At 37.9% G+C, this 21,103-nt stretch overlaps 1 protein-coding gene across 1 annotated transcript in view; it reads right to left on the reverse strand.

Annotated features, from left to right (window-relative positions):
* Positions 1–21,103, reverse strand: part of usp28 (ubiquitin specific peptidase 28) — a 119,904-nt gene that overhangs the window by 72,497 nt on the left and 26,304 nt on the right. Inside the window, 2 exon segments of the mRNA XM_039764004.1 lie at positions 6,731–6,836; positions 17,938–18,061. Coding sequence (XP_039619938.1) covers positions 6,731–6,836; positions 17,938–18,061 — 230 coding nt within the window.

A 21,103-nucleotide genomic window follows, 5' to 3' on the forward strand; every position in this document is an offset into this window, starting at 1 on the left:
TTTAATTGTGTCAGTGACACCCATATGTTTGTCCCTGCTGGTGATAAGTTCTTAAGCAGAGACTCCTACAGAATATTGTGAGATATCCTTAATTAGACAATGGAGCCATAATAAATCTATGTGTGAATATAAGGTGGTTCTAAGTAGAATTTTGCTGGGTGACAGACAATTAGGCTTTCGCCTGAGACTTTGTCTACAGGATCACTACGAGAGTAGAACAGCCTAGTAACTATGGCTGCGACTAATGATTATTTTGGTAGTCGACTAATCGTTCAATTTATTTTTCGATTAGTCACGATTATTTCATGCCTGACTATTTTGATGCCTGCGACCTGTGGTTGTACAACCTGTTCTGGGCTCCAGTGCATGTCTTACCTCATCTGCTCATGTCTGTCAACCTGTGAATGTCACCCTGATGTCTCTGCATTAACACGATTAAATAAATTAAAATAACAACCAGTGAAACATATGAATTTGAAAATAATCAGATGTTTTTATATTAGTGTGACCACTATTATATTAGTGAATTTCCCCTTGGGATTAATAAAGTATCTATCTATCTATCTATCTATCTATCTATCACAATAAAAAAGAAATACATTAAACAATACAAACTAAAGTGCTCATAGTCTTTAAACAAAAAAAGTGCATTTAACTTAAACAAAAAATACATTGTTAAAACTGAAACGTTTTTCATATTTTAGTAATAAATGTCAAAATGTAGACATAAACTATTGTGATATATGGTCGGCCGTTCATCCCGGCTAATACCCCCAGATGGAGACCTCCCTGCAGCATGGAGGTGCCCCAAAGGCCAGCAGGGAATCCTGAACAATGGAGTTTTTATCCACAGCCCTGCTGGATACCATGGGCATCGCTAGAAGACAGGGAGCTGCAGGGAGGAACAAGGAGTATTTTCGCTACAACCCGGAAGTGCGTCCTGATCACGTGGATAGAGGAAATGACGTACTGCCAGGTTGAAGAAAACGACTTTTTATCTGACCTGGAAGTGTTTTTAGTCACATGGACAGAGAGAGCAAAACACTTCCGGGTTGAGGACTATAAAGGATTGTGGGAAACCCAGAGGGTTGAGCTGAGCTGGGTGGAAGAGTGGCAATGTGTCTGGGAGTTGGAGGAATTGATTACTGTGGAGTATTGTTTATTTATATGAGAATAGTGGTGTAGGATGCTTTGTGGACTATTTATTAATAATAAAGTCAATATTTGGACTTTTACCTGGTGTCTGACGTATTGTCTGAGGGTTCAAGGGAGCGATGGTGCCAACTATCTGTCACTGTGGCATAGTCGGCAGGATTCTCTGGCCATCGATTTGGCAGAGGACCTGATAATAAAATTCTGTGGACAGAGAACCCCAAGTAGGCAGCATCAGGACACACAGCAAAATCACCTAAACCCCACATTCACCGTCCGTTATGGGGAAGAAGAGGGGTAAGAAGAGCGACAGCATCGGTGGAGGTTCCACGCTCGTCATGGAAGACGCTCGGGATGAGCTGAAGAGCGGCTGCACGAGTCGGGAAAGGCCTCCAGGGAAGGACGACTTCTCTGCAGCATGGAGGTGCCCCGAAGGCCAGCAGGGAATCCTGGACAATGGAGTTTTTATCCACAGCCCTGCTGGATACCATGGGGGCCGCTAGAGGATGCTGCAGGGAGGAACAAGGAGTATTTTCACTACAGCCCGGAAGTGAGTCCTGATCACGTGGATAGAGGAAATGACGTACTTCCGGGTTGAAAAAAAAACTGTCACACTATATATTGTGTAAAGCCTGAAGTGCAAAGATCAAATAAACACTTTCACAAAAGGTTCAAGGACAATACAATAGCTTCCGTGGTGCAGCGGTAGGAATTGCTGACTTATAATCAAGAGTCCCCCAGTTCGATCCTGACTGACTCGTATATTTACCTTTTTGAGTAGTGAGTTGATCTTATTGTTAATATTATACAATAAGCACATACATTTGATTTGCATCTGTAACAGACACTGTAAATGTATAGTACTTTTAAAACTTTTTTTTTTTTCACTTTTATTCTCTCAGTCATGATCACGATACATACTACCACCCCCCAAGGATCTGACGCGGTTACTTTTTGTCTGAAACTGGGAATAACTGTAAATGAGAGTGGTGTTTTGAGACAATCGAACTGGAAATTCTCTGATCTGGATGGATAAAAGCTGACACACAAACGCTGGCAAATCTGCCTTATTCGTATCTCATTGTCACTTGATTTTTTTATTCAATTTAATTGAGTGTCCCTGCTTACGCTGAATTTGTATGCGCCTTATGGCCGTGATCTCAAATCCGCACTGACAAAAAAACAGAGACATAGTTATATATGATACTTGGAATTATTCATTTTATGACCTTATAGTACATTTCGGAAAACATTGTGGAATGGATGCAACATTACTCATATTCATTCTTGCAGTTGTAATCAGTAACCGTGTCCCCTGATTTTGCCCAGTCTGCCCAGGACTCCAGGACATGCAGAGGAAAGAATGGGCCATGAACACTCTTCTTTTCTCAGTGGACCCCATACATGCCATGCACAGTACATGTGCTTTGATCGCCGCCAGGTCAAGCTTGTTATAGCACAAGCCACCAGCCACCTGTGTGATCTTGCTAGCACTGAATAAGCTCACGCCTTCTGGTGTCAGCGCGCGGCACCGGGGAAAAAAAAAGAAAGAGACAAATATATGTGACATTTTGATGAAATCATTGTATGACCTGAATAGTAACTATCAGAAAACATCATCGCACTATTGCAATATTATTTGAAAACGAACAGATCAGGTGTAAATTTGTTACTTGTAAAAGTTAGCTTTTTACACTTTTATTTTCTCAGTCTCCATCCCCTCCTGATCTGACCCTAACTAACTAACATCGCCAGCATAAATTCTCAAGAGACAACGGCATCACAGCTCCAGGATGCTTGCGTTTCAGATGCTCATGCATCGCGGTGGTGATGCCATGAAAAGAAAGCTCCTCTTTGCATAATCTGCATTCAACTTTTTTTTCAGTTTCGGTGAAGTGCTCCCTCACTTTAGAAAATTTCTGTCTCAATTTTTTTCCCATCTCCTTCCCCCTCCTCTAACCGACTCGCTATTGCAACCATGTTTATTTTCCTCTACATTCTTCTCCTCAGGCGTTGGTTGTTGGTAGAACTGTGCGCAGTCTTGACAAACAATAACAAACGATACTGCCCCCAGACATTCATGTAGTGCATTGCAGTTACAAAAATCAATGTGGTTCTTTGTGACTGAAGCCTCTATTGAAGCTTCTGTTTATGAAGCGTCGACAATAAAAAATCTGCGTCGATGTCGCCAATTAAGTCGACTAATCATTGCAGCCCTACATAGTAACAGACTTGGCAAGTTCTATAAAACCCAAGATAATACAATACTTTAAGATCATTACAATACAAAGTCAAGTACATTAAGTCATTTCTTTTTGTGAAACAAGTATAAACATCACAGTGCCTCCATTTTTATTTATGGTCTTCTGGACTCTAGGAACAAAAAAAAGTATTGCTGAAAAAAAGCAACATTAATGACAATTTGAGTAATCATGGCTTTGTTATGTACATTTCTAGCATTGTGAAATTTCCTTAGGTCTCTTCTTCTCTTTGATTACCATGCTTTGTAAATACAGGGAATCATGTTTATGTGAAGGGTTGTGATCTCAAGTGTTTTATTGCAACATTGAATGGGTCATAATAAAAAAAGTAAAATTACTCATAATAATTGGGGCTGGGAATCGATACAAAAAATGAACTAATTAATCACATAAATGTATGTAATTAATTAGGATTAATTGCATCTAACATGAAAACGTAATTATAAATTAATAAATAAATTCATGAAGTAAATAGACACAGAATCACAAATTTAATGTAGAATGTCAAAAAAAAAAAAATTAATTGAATAGCTCAAACTTAAACGACGACCTTAAACCAGAACTTTTAACAAAATATTACTTGAGCAAGTAGAACTTGAATTTGAATGCCTTCCTAAAAGGCAAGTTGAAAAGAAGGCAATAAGAAAATGAGGCCAAAGTATTAATTATCAAATTGGTAAAGAATATGAGACACGGACAGGTTGAAGTAAAACTTAAGCATATGTAATGACTGTTGACTTTGAATGCACTGTTACAGACCGATTTAATTGAAAGAATGAGCATCTCTTAAATGGGCTGTAGCGGACGGCTGGGTTCCTTACCCGGCAGGGACGCCTCCACGCTGGGAGGACCTAGGGAGCAAGTGTGGTTAGAACGTTACCTCCCCCGGAACGCTAGATGGCAGCACCCCTGGGATGCAGCAGTGCCTCTGACTCCCGCAGGGTCTCACGGGAGTTGGAGTTATCCACAGCCCTGTTGGGATCCAGGGGTGCCGCCAGGGGGTTCTGCGACAGCTGCTGAGTCCTCTTGGGCTGGTTTTCCGCCACACCCGGAAGTGCTGCCAGAAGTAGGTCAACGAGCACCTGGAGCACTTCCAGGGGTGTTATAAAAGGAGCCAGCAGTCACCACTCATGGCAGCCAGAGTCAGGAGGAGGAAGAAGCTTGCCGAAGAGGAGTGGAGAAGAAAAGGACTGAGAGATAAAAAGAAAATTGAGAGAGTAAAGAAAGGAAAGCATGTGATTGGAATGTTGGGAACAATTTATATAAATAAATTCAAGTGTGTTTTTGGACTTGTGCCTGTAGCGTCCGTCTGTTTGAGGTTAGCGCATTATAGCACCATCTATCTACCACAGGGCATACATTAAAACTTGTGGTAAAACTCTGCAAATACTGTGCTCAATTGTTCATCACCAACAACAACTTGATGATTATACTCTACACAAGTGTTTTTCAACTAGTGTGCCATGGAAATTAACAGTGTAGGGCCCCTGGGTCCAGACCTGAAAGAGACATGCTCCTCCTGTAGTCGAGACCTGTCTCAGGATCATGGTGTGCCTTGGGATTATTTTGGGTTACAAACAGAAAAAATGGTTGGAAAACACTTCTCTATCTACACTTTTGCTCCTGGCATCCTAAAGAAGGTCTCAATAGATAGATAGACAGATAGATAGATAGATAGCTGTTATCTTGCTTACAAAATGACACCATGCATTACTTGGATGGATATGTTGCGTTCTTTGCATAAATTATCAAAGATACTACAAACTTGAATCATGTGTAGACATAATTATTATACTTGTATTGAAAGAATTTTATCATTATATTAGGGCAGTTAGCACTGTTAGCTGGCTGGCAGACTAGAGAGTTAAATACAGAGGTACTAGAGACTTATTTTGGTTTTAGTGCCTCTAAAAGATTTATTTAGCACTTATTTAGCACTTATGTGATATGGCATTGATTCAGTCTTCTTACAGAGACATGAAATGAAAAAAGAGCTCAATTTTCACCTTCACAAATTTTCTCTAGCATTGCACCAGGACTACCATAACCCCCCCCCCAAATTCCTTCCATTCCATTCCTTCCATTCCCCTGCACTTATGTCAATATGTACAGGTCAAGAAAATAATCACCATTGCTACATACTGACATGTGGGGTATCACTGTGAACCCTGTAATACAAAATGTTAAACCTTTAAATGAAAATTTTGTATCATACAATTTTTAAAGGTAGTATATAAATATAGGATTACATACACAAGTATCATAGGTACACACTTATTTGTATTATTGTTTTGTAATGTTAAAAAAAAAAACATCAAATTGCCTTCCTGAGGTGTTTGCCTCATTGCCGACCCTGGATGTGACAGCATTTAACACCCTAAACAAGCCACATTAATCTCAAAAATGAATATGTTAACTTTCCAAAACCTAATAATAATATAAATATAAACATATGTACCACCTACAATTTTTAACATACTTTCAAAAATATTGCAAACTTAAAATCTGACTAATTTGCCAGCTTTAGAAGGTACACAGATTGGCATCTTTACAGTATGCTCAAACTATCTAAAATGTCTCTTTTTCAATTCAGAGAAACTGCTATCCTACTCCAAGTCACTCTGTTATTACTGAGTGCTACACCCTATCATGGAGAGTCAGCAACCCTGCCCTAAAACCTCATTTCAGTCATCTGTACTTGCGATATCTTTCATCCACTTTTTACCTAGACTTCACGACCATGGCTGTGGCCAAGAATATATACATGTACCTATTTTGTCTTCATAGCTGGGTATAAAACCTTCACAAAACCGTTGCCACTCCATAGATTCATTGGTAATTCATAATATATCTCCCTGTGAACAAGAAGAGACCAAAGGCAGATGCACTACTCTAATCTAAAAACATACATCGAGAGATTAATACTTTCATGGTCAATGTATAGACTGTATAATACTTTTATACTCAATTTGATACTTTTAATCTCAATTAAGATTTAGCTTTTGCTCAGTGCTATAACTGAAAACATCTAAAGTCATTTTTGAGGTCAACTAACGGTGCAGTCTAAATCAAACTAATTTAAAAACAAATAAAGCAAGGATACTGAATAAAGTAAAAAAGAAAAAGATACAAAATGAATGTGTATACTTTTTCCTAGGGATTTGTTTTTACAACAAAAAATCCCATATACAGAGTGAATACAACACAGGGCACAAATGTAAGCACAAGAGGTAAGAGTCTTCATTGTAGGCAAGTCATAAATAACTTCATTGTTTTTTCCAACTTATTTTTTATAAACTTTTTTTCTAGAACCATACCTGTTTAAGTCTCTTTCTTCCACTTGAGCACAGCAAGACTCTTGTAAACTCAGCTGTATGGCGGCCTGAAGATCATCATTATCGTTATGAGTAACATCAGTGCTGTCTAAGAAAAGAAAAAGCTGAGATTAAAATAAATAACACATAAAAATACACATCATAGTCTTTATACAAAGACTTGAATACTAATTAAAGGTTTGTACAAAATAAATTACTTTAATTGTTATAACAACTAAACATTGCCTTAAACATTTATTGTTGATCACCACTTAATTATAGACCGTTATATCCATGAGGCTTCATAAATGGTTTGTTAAATTGTACAATAATGAAAGCTTTTTTAAAATGAAAACAAATACTTTTATTAATAATAGCTAAATTTCTAAAAGGAGTGAGAATGAGGACTTGATTCCAAAAAGAGAAAAGTTAAGGTAATTTATTTATAATAGAGACACTGAAAACAATGTGATTATGTAGCGATTCAACTGTTCAAAATACATGCCTGTGACAGCAAAATCTTTTTTGAAAAATACTGTCTACAAGTGACGCCAATCTGTCAAGTATTTTCTTATAGATCTCCTTTAAAATAAGAACAAAAGGTAAAGGTTGTTAATTAAACAGTCTGCTTTGGCTTTTACTGGTTCATGAGTTGTTTTGACAATTACAAAAGTAAAATATAGCTATTAAAAGACAATCAACATGATAACTGAGCAGTTAACTTAAAAATGCACAATGGTTTAATTCATTCTTCTATGTAATGAAAGACCATTGGCAGTGCCGCAAGACAAGAGTAAAAATTTTAAAGTACTGATCGCCATCTAGTGGCTCAAGGTACAATTAAAAATACAAGTACATGTAAAAGTGAATTACTTGATCTTACCTTATAAAGGAATAAAATGAGAGACAAATATATAAACATTTTTAAAAATTTCTTTCATAAATATTGAACTTCCTCAAAAGCTAAATGGAGGCAAATAACTGAAATGTGATAAATGAAATGTCTTATCCAGGGCTGGTTCTTGACTTGCAGTCAATAATGTAAGAACAGGGTTTGAACCCTGAACCTGATAAAGACATTCAGAAAACTAAGTTATTGAAGTATAAAATGAGACGTTTACCATTATACATGGACTTTTTATGATATAAAAGTCTACATCACAGATTTTAAATTATAAAACATTAGTGCAAGCGGCATGTTGATGCAGTGGTTAGCACTTTTACGTTATGGATTCAACCTCCTATGATGTGGTTAAACTCTCTGACATTGTCAGCACAGAGCCTTCTATTAGCACAGAGCATTATGTGACAATTGAAATATAACAATGGGATTCAAAACCTATGGGATGAGACTCAAAACAGCCTTTAAAGTATCCATCCATCCATCCATTTTCTAACCTGCTGAATCCGAACACAGGGTCACAGGGGTCTGCTGGAGCCAATCCCTAGCCAACACAGGGCACAAGTCAGGAACCAACCCTGGGCAGGGTGCCAACCCACCGCAGGACACACACAAACACACCCACACACCAAGCACACACTAGGGCCAATTTAGAATCGCCAATCCACCTAACCTGCATGTCTTTGGATTGTGGGAGGAAACCGGGCGCCGGAGGAAACCCGCAGACACAGGGAGAACATGCAAACTCCACGCAGGGAGGACCCGAGAAGTGAACCCGGATCTCCTAACTGCGAGGCATTATTAAAATATATATTAAATATATATTTAATATATTAAAAACATATTTATCTAGATTACATGTTTTTTATTTTGTTTTTCTTTACATTTTGCAGTTATATCAAATTAATGTTTACTGTATATCATTATTTTATACCATTATGTTCTTGCTTTTAACTTTATGGTAATTGTCAGCATTGTTAAATTGAAACAGCAGGCGGTCACCTTTTCATTATGTTGTTGTTATTATTGTAACGATAGCTTATACCCTTTATATAATGGGTATGAAATATAGAAGAAAAATAAAAACATGAATCAGAAAGCATTTTAGTGTTTTGCACTCAGCAGTAATGAAACTCCCACACACTTCGTTTTAGCAAAGGATTAATTCAGCTTGTGCTATAGCTTTAATTGCTCATTGCTTGTAAATGGTGTGAAGAGATGTCTGCTACTACTCTTGTTTCTGACATTGTGTGCAACTAACTACCAATAAATCTTTGTGTGTTGCAGCAAACCAGCTTTGAGATGAAGAAAACAAGAATTTTGGCAATATATAGTTATAAAACTGTTTTCCACTTAGAAGGTCTTCCATGAATGTCATCTAGTTTATTAATTAATATTAATTAATGCTGGTAATTAACTGTTCATTAATCAGGAGTAGGGTTAACGCTTGTTGTGTGCTACTTTCACCTGGATGTCTCCCCTTTTGTCCTTATTTCCTAGCTTTCTTTGTCCGGTTATAATGGCAGCAGCTCTATGTTTAATAGGCTTAAATTTGAATTCTGAATATTTGCATCAATGTTTAAAATGGTCTGTTGATCGTAATTATTAATCATGAAGAAACATGCAACATTGCGCCACTCTACAGCACTAGGAGTCAGGCTTTACAAATGCTGGGTTTGCAGCGTGTCAATATATTGCTTTTTATTTTGTATACTGTATGATGTCCAGTGGATATAAGCTCAGCAAGGCCAGAAGAAGCTTCTATGAAGTCCTTCTGTACAGCTTAGGCTGAACCTCAATTCAACTGTATTTACTAAATAGGTCTTGTGTTGAGGGTTCATATTTTGTAGATGAGGACTGTTCCTAAAAAGCAGCTTATTTCATGCAAATTTTACAATTAGACATTTAGTCTCAATTATCACAGAGAATTACATCTGTTAGTCACAAGGACGTGTGATTTTAATTACTAGTTTACAAACCATCATCCTCTTGTGGCACAGTCTTCCCTTTAAATTCATACTGTAAAATAACATTATGTCTTTGGAGTTACATTGTGGTTTAAAATAATAGTACAGCAAAAATACAGTTTATCAAAAACAAACAGTTGTCCTACTTGCTATGCCAATTTAGCATGGTCAATGTAGCATGCAAAAGTTCTTCTCAGATAGCAAGTGTTTTTTTTCTGTGCCAAAGGTAGATAAAAGAATGAGATTGTAATACATTTGTGAAAGACAACTATTCTGTTAAATTTCTAACTTTGGACCATATCAACACACAATCGTATATCTCAAGTCTCATGTAAAAGGCAATTTACCTGTCCTTCATACAAATGTTGCATTCACAAGTACTGGGTACTGTACTGGGTGTCTATCCACTGCAGGGCATACACAAGCACTCGTACTGCAGTCAATGTTTACTCAACAGTAAAATAATAATTTTAGAAGTTAAGAGTTCACAACAATCAAATAAACAGTCAATTGAGGTTTGTAAAAGATTAGGTTACAGAAATCCTGCTAAGTGGTCTAATTCCTGAAGTCCAACCCAATATTCATTTGTGAATGCAATTGCTAATATTAAATATAAAACCCACAAAAATTTTAAGCCATTTTAGAAAAATCACCATGATATATCTTAAAATCTATGTTTCAGATTACAGCCGCACATTCAGCATCTAATGAATATGCAAGTGGTATCATTTAACTTTCTGAATACTAAATTAAGAAGTGCCCTGCCCATCAAAAGGCAAATTTTCACTGGCAACATTTAAGTGCAAGGAATTTCAGAAGCTTGAAGTATTTAATAAGTTATTATACGCAGGACTGAGGAAACCAAAAAGAGAGTAGCTGATCCATCCCGAAATGGAACTAGATGGTGACCTAAACAAACAATCTAACTGTATTTGTAAATGTCAATTGTTCTGAAACTTCATGTAATATACTGTAAGTTGTCATTCTTTGGCAAAATGTTGAAAGCTCTATTCTATTCTAGGTCTGATCAGATACCAATGGGCAATATGGCAGCGTTTGTGGGCAGGGTGAAGACAGGGCTTGAGGAAGGCTTGATTAAGTCACCAAAGTGAGAATGCGGATATTACTTTCTTCATGCATATCCTTCTATATTCCATTCTCTTCAATTACATTCTGGATGGTCACAGTAGCTGCAGGTTCTCACTGTAATCAATTTCTTTCTTAGAACCTACTTACTGTATGTACTACTGAAGCACTGTTTTTAGGGGCTTAGTTTTAGTTAACTAGCTTGTTAACATTTAATCGACTATTTTAAACAGTTGCATTTAGGTTTTAAATGTTGCCTGTTCTCTTAACCAGCTATCAGTTAATAATGAGGTAGAAATGAAAGAGGAACCATCAGCCCTCCAGTTAACATGCTTCCATTTAAACCTATGTAAATACATCATGAATATCTGTGCTAATAAAATATTTTAAAATAAATAAGATAGAAGGTTAAAGTTCAAGGAGTACAAATCTATTCCGTACCACAAAACATATGGATAAAGTTCTCAGAAAATGAAAAATGTACCATATAATTAAATACCAAGTTTTATTATCTGCAAGGCCTGGGTTCTTTTTTTTTTTTAAACTTTTTTTTTTTTTTTATTAATTTTATTACAATCCATACAAAGCAATCAAGTTTTTACAAAAAGAAAAATTGAGTTAAGAACAGATCGATTCCCACCCCTGAGAGAGAGCAAGCCAAACGGTGTAAAATTTAAGGCTTGTAAACATACCTAAATTAATAAATTCTCTGTGCTTTATAAACTTATTTTAAAATATTACTGATTAGATCCTGCCATGTTTTGAAAAAAGTCTGTACGAATCCTCTAACTGAGTATTTGATTTTTTTCTAATTTCAAATAATATAACACATCGGTTTCCCACTGACTTAAAAGAGGAGAGTTTGGGTTCTTCCAGTTTATCAGAATGAGTCTGTGTGCCAAGAGTGTAGTGAATGCCATCACAATTTGTTTGTCCTTCTCCGCTTTAAGCCCCTCTGGAAGAACCCCAAACACAGCTGTTAATGGGTTAGGAGGGATTGTGAGTCCAAGGCTGTCTGAAAGGTAATTAAAAATTTTTGTCCAGAATGATGTTAATTTGGTGCAGGCCCAGAACACGTGACCCAGTGAGGCTGGGGCTTGGTTGCAATGTTCGCAGGTTGGATCATGCCCTGGAAACATTTTGGAGAGTTTTAGTCGATACAGATGTGCTCGATATATAATTTTGAGTTGTATAATTGTATGCTTTGCACATATGGAGTTTGAGTGAATTCTCTGCATTGCTACTTTCCACTCCTTTTCTGATATATTAATTGAGAGATCTTTTTCCCAGTGTCCTCTTGGATCTTTGAAAGGAAGGGATTGTAAAATGATTTTATATATTGTCGAGATGGAGTCTAATTCCTTGAAATTGAGCAATATTTTTTCCAGCGTGGATGAGGGTGCAAGATGAGGAAAATCTGGAAGGTTCTGTTTAACAAAGTTCCTGATTTGAAGATAGTGAAAGAAATGTGTAGCTGGAATGTTAAATTTGGAATGTAATTGTTCATAGGATGCAAAGACGTTGTCTATATAAAGATCTCTAAGCAAGTTAAATCCAAAGTTTTTCCAGATATTAAAAACTGCATATGTTTGTGAAGGTTGAAAGAGGTGGTTCTCTTGCAGGGGTGCCACAGATAGAAGCTTCTCCATCTTAAAATGATTTCTACATTGGTTCCAGATTCTAAGTGAGTGGAGCACAATTGGGTTATTAGTGTATTGACGATAACGTGTGTCTATTGGAGCACAGAGCAAGGAATACAAAGAAGTATGTGACGATGTGGGTTCTGGCTCCACACTCCCTTTGCTATTGGAAGCACTCGAACCCAACACCGTCGATAATGTTGCCGAGTGAGCTAGTCAATGGAGGCAAATAAACAATTGAGCAAGGGGTGGTATACAAAAAGTGCAATAGTGCTTTTATTAAAAATCAACAAAACAAAAACAGTGTTCCATAAATAGTGCAGATCTTCAAGTTCTTCAATAAATAAATAAATAATCCATTAAAAGAACACGTGGGGGTTAAAACTCAATAGAAAAAAACAATCCTTAAAATCGAGAGGTTAAAATGATCAGGAAGCTGTCTTTAAAAACAACAACAAATAAGCTTGGTGCTTCTTTTCTGTATGCGTCTCACCTGCTTATCCCGTACGGGCTTAGCAGCAGGCAAGACGCTCTCTGCAGCTGCCCTCCTACATCACACGCTCGAGACTGGAGACCTCCGATCCCTGGCCGGTCTGGCACTCATCCCAGTCCCGAGACTTGATTACCCTCAACGGCCAGGTCGCCCGTTGGGGATTCCATCACCAAGTCTCCCGACTTCGCTGCCTTTTCCATGGCCTCTCTGCGGCCCGTCGCTTTCACCTTGTCACTCCGCTACCAGATCACTCAGCGGGGCGACATCTACTAAACACCTGGGTGTCGGCCCAACACCCAGCTTCCTGCAGCTGCCCACGGCGCTCGATCGTAGCGCTCACCACGCTCCGCGTGTCCGTCTCTCTCCTGCACCGCTTGCTTCCACGCTCCCTGTAACCTCCGTCCTCTCCTTTCCTTTCTCTCCGATCGATTCTCTCGCTTTCTCCCCAACCGACTTGCGCTTCTTTTAAAAAACGTGAGGGGCCATCACAGCTGCAGCATTAGCCACGGGAGCAATCACGAATGTGGGCAGTTCCTCACCTGTGCACACGGTGAGAAACGCCCACATCGACGACGCCAGCGGCTCGCTACAACAACGCCCCCCTCACGAAGCCGCCTCGGGTGCGGTGATTATTTATTTAAAATCAATGGCCTTTTCTCCACGAGCTGTGGACCCATAACACCACAAAGTACTGCAGGATTTTACTTCTATTGCGATTCAAACCTGTGTATGTTCTTCTATTTGTGCCCAGGTTCTTATCACCTGTACATTTGCCGCCCAGTAATAAAACTGGAAGTTAGGTAGAGCCATGCCGCCTTCTTCCTTTTGTCTTTGTAGGGTCGCTCTTTTGATGCGTGGATGTTTTGAATTCCAAATAAATGAAGTTATTGTTGAATCTAATTGCTTAAAGAATGATTTATTAATGTATATTGGGATGTTTTGAAATAAAAAGGAGCTTAGGAAGAATATTCATCTTAACAGTGTTAATTCTTCCAGCTAGTGTGAGATGAAGAGTTGACCATCTATGCAAGTCTTGTTTAATTTTTTCCATGCAGACGGCAAAATTTTGTTGATATAGAGCTTTATGTTTACTTGTGATGTTAACCCCTAGATATTTAAACTGTTCTGCAATGATAAAAGGTAGGGTGTCTAATCTAATATTATATGCTTGAGAATTCACTGGAAAGAGTACACTTTTATTCAGATTAATTCTGAGACCAGAGATCTTTTGAAATTCTGTGAGTGCTGCTAAGACTGCAGGCACAGAATTTTCTGGATCCGAAATATACAGTACCATATCATCTGCATATAATGAGATTTTCTCTTCCAGTCCTTCTCTGCTAATCCCTTTTATCTGATCAGTATTTCGACAATGTATTGCCAGTGGTTCAATGGCAATCGCAAACAGCAGCGGTGACAAGGGGCATCCTTGTCTAGTGCCACGTTCTAGTTTAAAGTAGTCTGAGCAAATGTTGTTGATGCAAACTGAAGCTTCTGGGTTAGTATACAGTAATTTAATCCATGCACAAATGTTGGGCCAAACCCAAACTTCCAATATAGTAAAAGGTATTTCCATTCAATCATGTTGAATGCTTTTTCTGCATCCAATGATAATAATATTTCTGGGGTGTTTGATTTAGTTGGTGAGTATATTACGTTAAACAGGCGTCGAAGATTTGAAGATAAGTGTCGGCCCCTAATAAATCCAGTTTGGTCTTGTGATATTACCAAGGGGAGCACTTTCTCCATCCTTCTGGCTATGATTTTAGAGAGTATTTTAACGTTGTTATTCAGAAGTGAAATTGGTCTCTATGATGCACATTGTAATAAGTCCTTATTTTGTTTTGGAAAGACAGTGATTAATGCTTGGCGAAAGGTTTGTGGAAGAAATTGGTTATCTCTGGCTTATGTAAATGTTGCTAATAGGAGGGGAGCTAGCTGAGCGGAGAATTTCTTGTAAAACTCTGCAGGGTAGCCGTCAGAGCCTGCTGCTTTTCCACCTTGGAGTAACTTTATAGCATCTAGTAATTCTGATAATGCCAGAGGTTTATCAAGTTCCTCCACACTAAAAGCGTCTATTTGTGGTATCTGTAATGTACCCAGAAATGCATTAGATTGTACATTGTCTTTTTAAACTCAATAGTTCTAATTATGGATGTGGTTGGAATGAAAACCTGCAGCCACTAAGGCCTTCCAGGACAGTAACTGAAAACCTCTGCTTTATTGTAAGAAGCATTAGTTGCATAGCCAAAAGATACAAATGTGAATGAAGGCTTAAAACACTTCTCAAAGTGGCCAAATCTGAATGGTAACAAATAACCGAGCTAACCTACTTGCATGCTCAGAATGCGTACACACACACACATCATGGCTACCACGTATTCCCAGCGTTCATTTGACCCGTCCTCAAAGCACATCCTCAGAAATTAACGGAACACGTGCATAAGTTGCTGTATTAGCAAAATATCAAGGGGAGCAGTGTGTTCAAGCTGGAATGTGACATCAGAGTCTTTGTTTACTATCAACATGTAATAGCAAGCCGCTTTGCAGATCCTACTGGATCAATGTGCGTGCTTCAATATTTGATGAATGGTTAAATGCGGTGAAGCAAATCATCAAACTTAAATGCAGTCTTACAAATGTATGTGTGTTTCTTTTCTTCATCTATTTCTCTTATAGCCAATAACAAGCGTTGCCATCTTTTTTTTTCTGAATATACAGAAACATATTTGAGGCACAGAGAAAAAAAATAGGTACTCAGAGAAGAAAAAAAGGTCTATTCCAGAATTAAAGTGTAAATTTCGACTTTAATCTCGTACAGAACATCGTAAACATAATCTTAAAACCGACCTAGTTGTTAATCGATATGTGCTTCTGGGTCTTCCTCCTGCCCGGACAGCAGTGGCAGGCAGTGATTGCCACAAAGAACCATTAAATTTATGATAGTCCAGCTCTCTTTAGAATCCTTAGATTTATACTTGATATGACTTTCATGACGAAATATGTTAAAGCATATATGTTATATTTTACAGATACAGTGGTACCTTGGTATACGTCCTTAATCCGTTCCAGATGCTTGGACTTATACCAAACAGGACTAATACCAAACAAATTTTTCCCATAAGAAATAATGGGAAAATGATAAATTCGTTCCCATGAAAAAAAAATCCTATTGTTATTGGCATATTATACATTGATGGGGTTGTATAAAATAATTTAAACACTGCTTAATACTAAAATACATAAATACAAAAACAATTAGATGAAATAAATGAAAATGACTTGTCCGATAACAATGAGTTTAATTTTACTGCACAACAAAGGAGAGTGTTACAGCTCTTCCAAAGGAGCCTCTTCAGGCGATTGTGAAGCACTGCCGTTGTTCTTCTTCTGGCAGTCTTCAATCTAAATCCCTAAAGCAGATTCCATCCAGACTACTGCCTTATTACATCCACTTACAACTCGTTTTGCACCCTGGTTAAAAGGACACTGCGGCCGTAGATCTTATATTCCTTTCCTACTTTTTAAATAAAAAGAATCGTAGCCTTCAACAAATCCAAAACGTTTACCTTTTCGGCAATCATTAACATCTTCCGTTTGCACTTGGGCACGGCCCCTGAAGCAGTAGCAGATCGTTTGGAGCCATAATGAAGGGCTTGACTATGCACAAAGATAAACACAAAAGAGCACAAAAGTTAACTCTTTACACAGCGAAACACGTTGATGCTGAATGAGCGAGACGAGACTTCCTGGTTAACACTGCATTCAGCACACAGGAACTTAACTGCGTGCTCTGATTGGTTAGCTTCTCAGTCATCCGCCAATAGCGTCCCTTGTATGAAATCAACTAGGCAAACCAACTGAGGAAGCATGTACAGGAAGTAAAAATGACACATTGTCCACAGAACCCGCGAAGCAGCGAAAAATCCGTGTTATATATTTAGTTATGCTTTCTTATAAAATCCACTATAGAGTGAAGCTGCGAAAGTCGAAGCGCGATATAGCGAGGGATTACTGTACAGGTTAAAACTTGGCCCTTTTTTTTTTTGAAGGCGCGCGCCCAGTATACCACACGCGTTGTTCTAGCACACGAGTCGTATTCCAAACAAAGGTCGTATACCAAGCAAAATATTTCGCCTCTAAACAGGACGTATACCAAGTTGGACTTATTCCAAAGCAGACGTATACCGAGGTACCACTGTATATCATTAACTTCATTTAAATAATTAATACTGTTAACAATTCTACATGTGGGGACGGCATGGTGTTCCCTGCCTGGAGATTGCATGTTTTCCTGGTGGGTTTCCACAGTGTGTCCTGATTTCCTTTCAAGCTGTGCAGGTTTTGCGGATTTGGTGATGCTAAAATGATCCTAGTTTATATGTGTGCTTGAATTCACCTTGTTATAAGCGGATGCTGGACTGATGGATGTAATCATTAAACATCGATCCTTTGCAGAGATATTGTGGTAAGTTGTCCTGGGAATTTAATGGATGTTTCTGGAAATTCACAACACAGCAAAGCCAAATGTTGTTTTCTCACTGTGATACTATCAATGCCACCCAGAGGAATTAGCCAGATTTACATAAAGTATGCACGCAATTATAAACAGTATACCGCTTGCATAGCAGGAACGTCCACAGATGCACACGTCGTGTCGCAAGAAGTATAAACCCAGTCTTAGTCTGCCCACTTAATTACAACTCAAAGACCAATCTTTAATCTGACTTTTTAACTGTACAGTGTAGTAGGTAAAAAACAGAAAGTTGCAAAATCTGCCTGACAATGAATGCAATGCTACTTTTTTAAGTATTCAAGTCTTCAACTAAATCAGCACTCAAGTTTGATCAGAAGAAGTCAGCAAAAACAGGGACCAAACAAGCAAGAATTTCTAGGCTCATATCACACAAGCTTTATTTCAGTAGTGGAACTGATGCTTATTTTAAACCATGTGTGAACAGGAGAAGAATATCACAATGAGAATTAATTTTGTCATGGTTTCAATCATTAGTTTTCTAATAAATTTTAAACAAATGTGCAATACTGAGTGTTAATCACGTATAAGAATTAAGATCTTAATTAAAGCTCTCAAGAAAATAAATTTATCATAAATCTTGACTTACTTTTCTCCACATCTCTACCAACTGCACTTCCTTCTGTGGCTGATGGTTCTACTGCAGTGACCTCTGTCTCTGGCTCCTGAGCAGTAAGAAGGCTGATGGCTTGACTTACATCCCAATTACTGGCCTGAAAAAACATCAAGTCACAAAAAATATATTGAAAATATCACACTACCATTCTACAATTTTTTAAACAAAGAAAAAAATTTCTTTTGTACACCTGTAATTCTTGTCAGAGTTCTAAATTACAATGTATAATGTAGTAAACAGGGCTATGGAGTCAGTAGATAAATCCTTTGACTCCGACTCCTTAGTTTCTGGTACTTCTGACTTCAACTCCTCTGTATTTAATATGCTAATGTATTTTCCATGTTGATTGAAGAAAGGCAACATACACATCCTTTAAACACAGAACTACTGGCTAGGAAACTGACTCTCTACTGTATTGGCCAGTTTAAACAAAAGACAAGAACCCCTGAACACACATCAGGCCATAGCACACACCTCCACCTACATCATTACACTTGTTTACACTCAAATTAACTTGTAAAACACATTACGTATATATCTAAAATAAAATGAAAACACTTTTTGTAATGTACCATAATCCAGATTACAATATGTGAATGTCAGGTTGTAGAATAGCTCAGCTGATCTTCACACTAGTAGTAACACAACTATGCACTGGGCTTTAATTTTACATCAGAAGTACTAGGGTGTTGTACCGTGTTAGCCATTATGAATGTAGAGAAAAGTCAAGCAAAATGACTTGCATATTATAATCTTTTTAGTTAACCAACAAAAGGTGTCATTTTGCTTGACTTTTCACTTCTTACATCAGAGAAGTACTTAATTATGACTATTGCTTGTGAAATATTTGAACAAATATTTACTAAACTACATCCACAGATATTTATTATGATAGATTAGAAGTAAAATTTCCTGAATAGCTATGTCTTTTGTAAACACTTGTTTAATTCAATTACATGTATTATTGTTGTACTTTGCCTCCAGGTGCCATGGTAGAAAGTCTATTATGTGTAAGGGCCGATTTATACTTCACGCTCAGAACACGTACGCGTCCGCATCATGGCTGCCACGCGTTCCCAGCGTTCATTTCACGCGTCCTCTGAGCAGGTCCTCAGAAATTAACGCGATGCGTGCGCAAGTTGCAGTACCAGCAAAAAGTCGGGGGGCACAGTGTGCTAAAAGTCGGAATGTGACGTCAGAGTCTCTGTTTACTATCTACATGTGACAGCAAGCCTCTATGGAGATCCTTCGGGGATCAATGTGCCCGCTTTGCTGTTTGATGAATGGTTCAAAGTGGTGAAGCAAAATGCCGACATACAGATGCATTCGTGGTGCTTTTATATTCAAGTGTCGCATTTTCCCGATCGTAATGACACGATACATTTTAAAAGTGTCACATACCATCTTTTGTGCTGTCTTTGTTTTTTATTTTTTTACTTTACCTGCTGTCAGGTCCAAGAAGCTCGTAGTGATTAAAAACTGGGGTGACGTTTACGATGGTCTGCTTTAATAATAAAGTAAACTACAAGGTTAAAGTGGACATTTCGAGATTAAAGCTGCAATTTCCACTTTAATCACAAAATAAACGTTTTCACCGTGTCTTTTATTTTTTTCTCAGTGGTTCAAATATAACACTATACATTATGTTGCCGATGTGAAGTTGCAAAAAAAAAAAAAAAAAAGACGGTATGTGAGGCTTTTAAAATGTATCGTGTCATTTATCTTTTTTATTTTTTAATTTTTGCAACTTAACAGCAGCAACATAATGTATAGTGCTGTATTTGAGCCACTGAGAAAAAATAAAAGACACAGTGAAAATGTTTATTTTGTGATTAAATCCACTTTAACCTCGTAGTTTATTATTAAAGCAGACCATCGTAAACGTCACCCCAGTTTTTAATCACTACGAGCTTCTGGGACCTGACAGCAGGTAAAGTAAAAAAATAAAAAACAGACGGCACAAAAGATGGTATGTGAGACTTTTAAAATGTATCGTGTCATTACGATCGGGAATATGTGACGCTTGAATATAAAAGTACCACGAATGCATCTGTATGTCGGCATTTTGCTTCAGCAGCGGAAAGCAGCAATAGATCGCCACACAGAACAAATTAAATGTATTATATTCCAACTCTCTGCACATTCAGAATCTTTAGATTTATACTTGATATCACTTTCATGATGAAATGCATTAAAATGTGTATGTTACATTTTACTTATAATTTCGTTTAAATAATGAATACTGTTAATAAATACACACATGGGGGTGTCACGGTGGCGGAGCGATAGCACTGCTGTCTCACAGGGAGTTATGTTGCTGGTATTTCCTGCTTGTATTCCACACTGGGCTCCGGTTTCCTTCCAAAGATATGCAGATTTGGGGATTTGGTGCCGCTAAAATGACGGCAGTGTATGCGAGTGCTTGTATTCACCTTGCGATGAGCTGAGGCCTCGTCAAGGGACTGTTTCTCACTCGTGCCCAATGCTTCCTGGAATGGACACATCCCTGGATTGATGGATTTAATCAATAAACATCCTTTTCAGAGATATTGCGGTAAGGTGTATTTAGAATTTAATAGGTGTTCTAGGCAATTCATAATACAGAGAAGCCGAACCTGTTCTCACCGTGATAATATCTCACACTGCCACCTGGTGGATTCCTCCAGATTTACGTAAAGTACGCGCGCAAGTATGAACACTACAACGCTTGCGTAGTAGGAGCGTCCGCTGCAGCATGCATCGCGTGAAGTATAACTCCGGCCTTAGGCTGCCATATTTAAACAGTTCTTCAGTCTACTTCTCTGATCCTGTAGTGAAATAAGGCTTAAACCACCAAACCTGAATACAACATACCCACTTTTATCTCTCTTAGTTACAGGACACGCTTTTTGAGTTTTTCACCTTCAAATGTATGCTATAATAAAGTATTTTACACAGAACATAATCCATAGGTGGTACATTTTGAGGTCTTGCCTTTAACCATCGAAGGATCTTCAAATGGCAAGATCAGATTCGGAGCTTAACTTGACAGCATCAAGTTAAAGGCAGGAAACACACCAGGATGGCATTCATGTTTATTGCGGAGCACACAAATGTACAAACCTGCACTCAAGCCCTGGCAGTAAATTAAAATAGCGGA

Source organism: Polypterus senegalus, chromosome 9 (assembly GCF_016835505.1).
Source record: "Polypterus senegalus isolate Bchr_013 chromosome 9, ASM1683550v1, whole genome shotgun sequence".
NCBI classification, from domain to species: Eukaryota; Metazoa; Chordata; class Cladistia; order Polypteriformes; family Polypteridae; genus Polypterus; species Polypterus senegalus.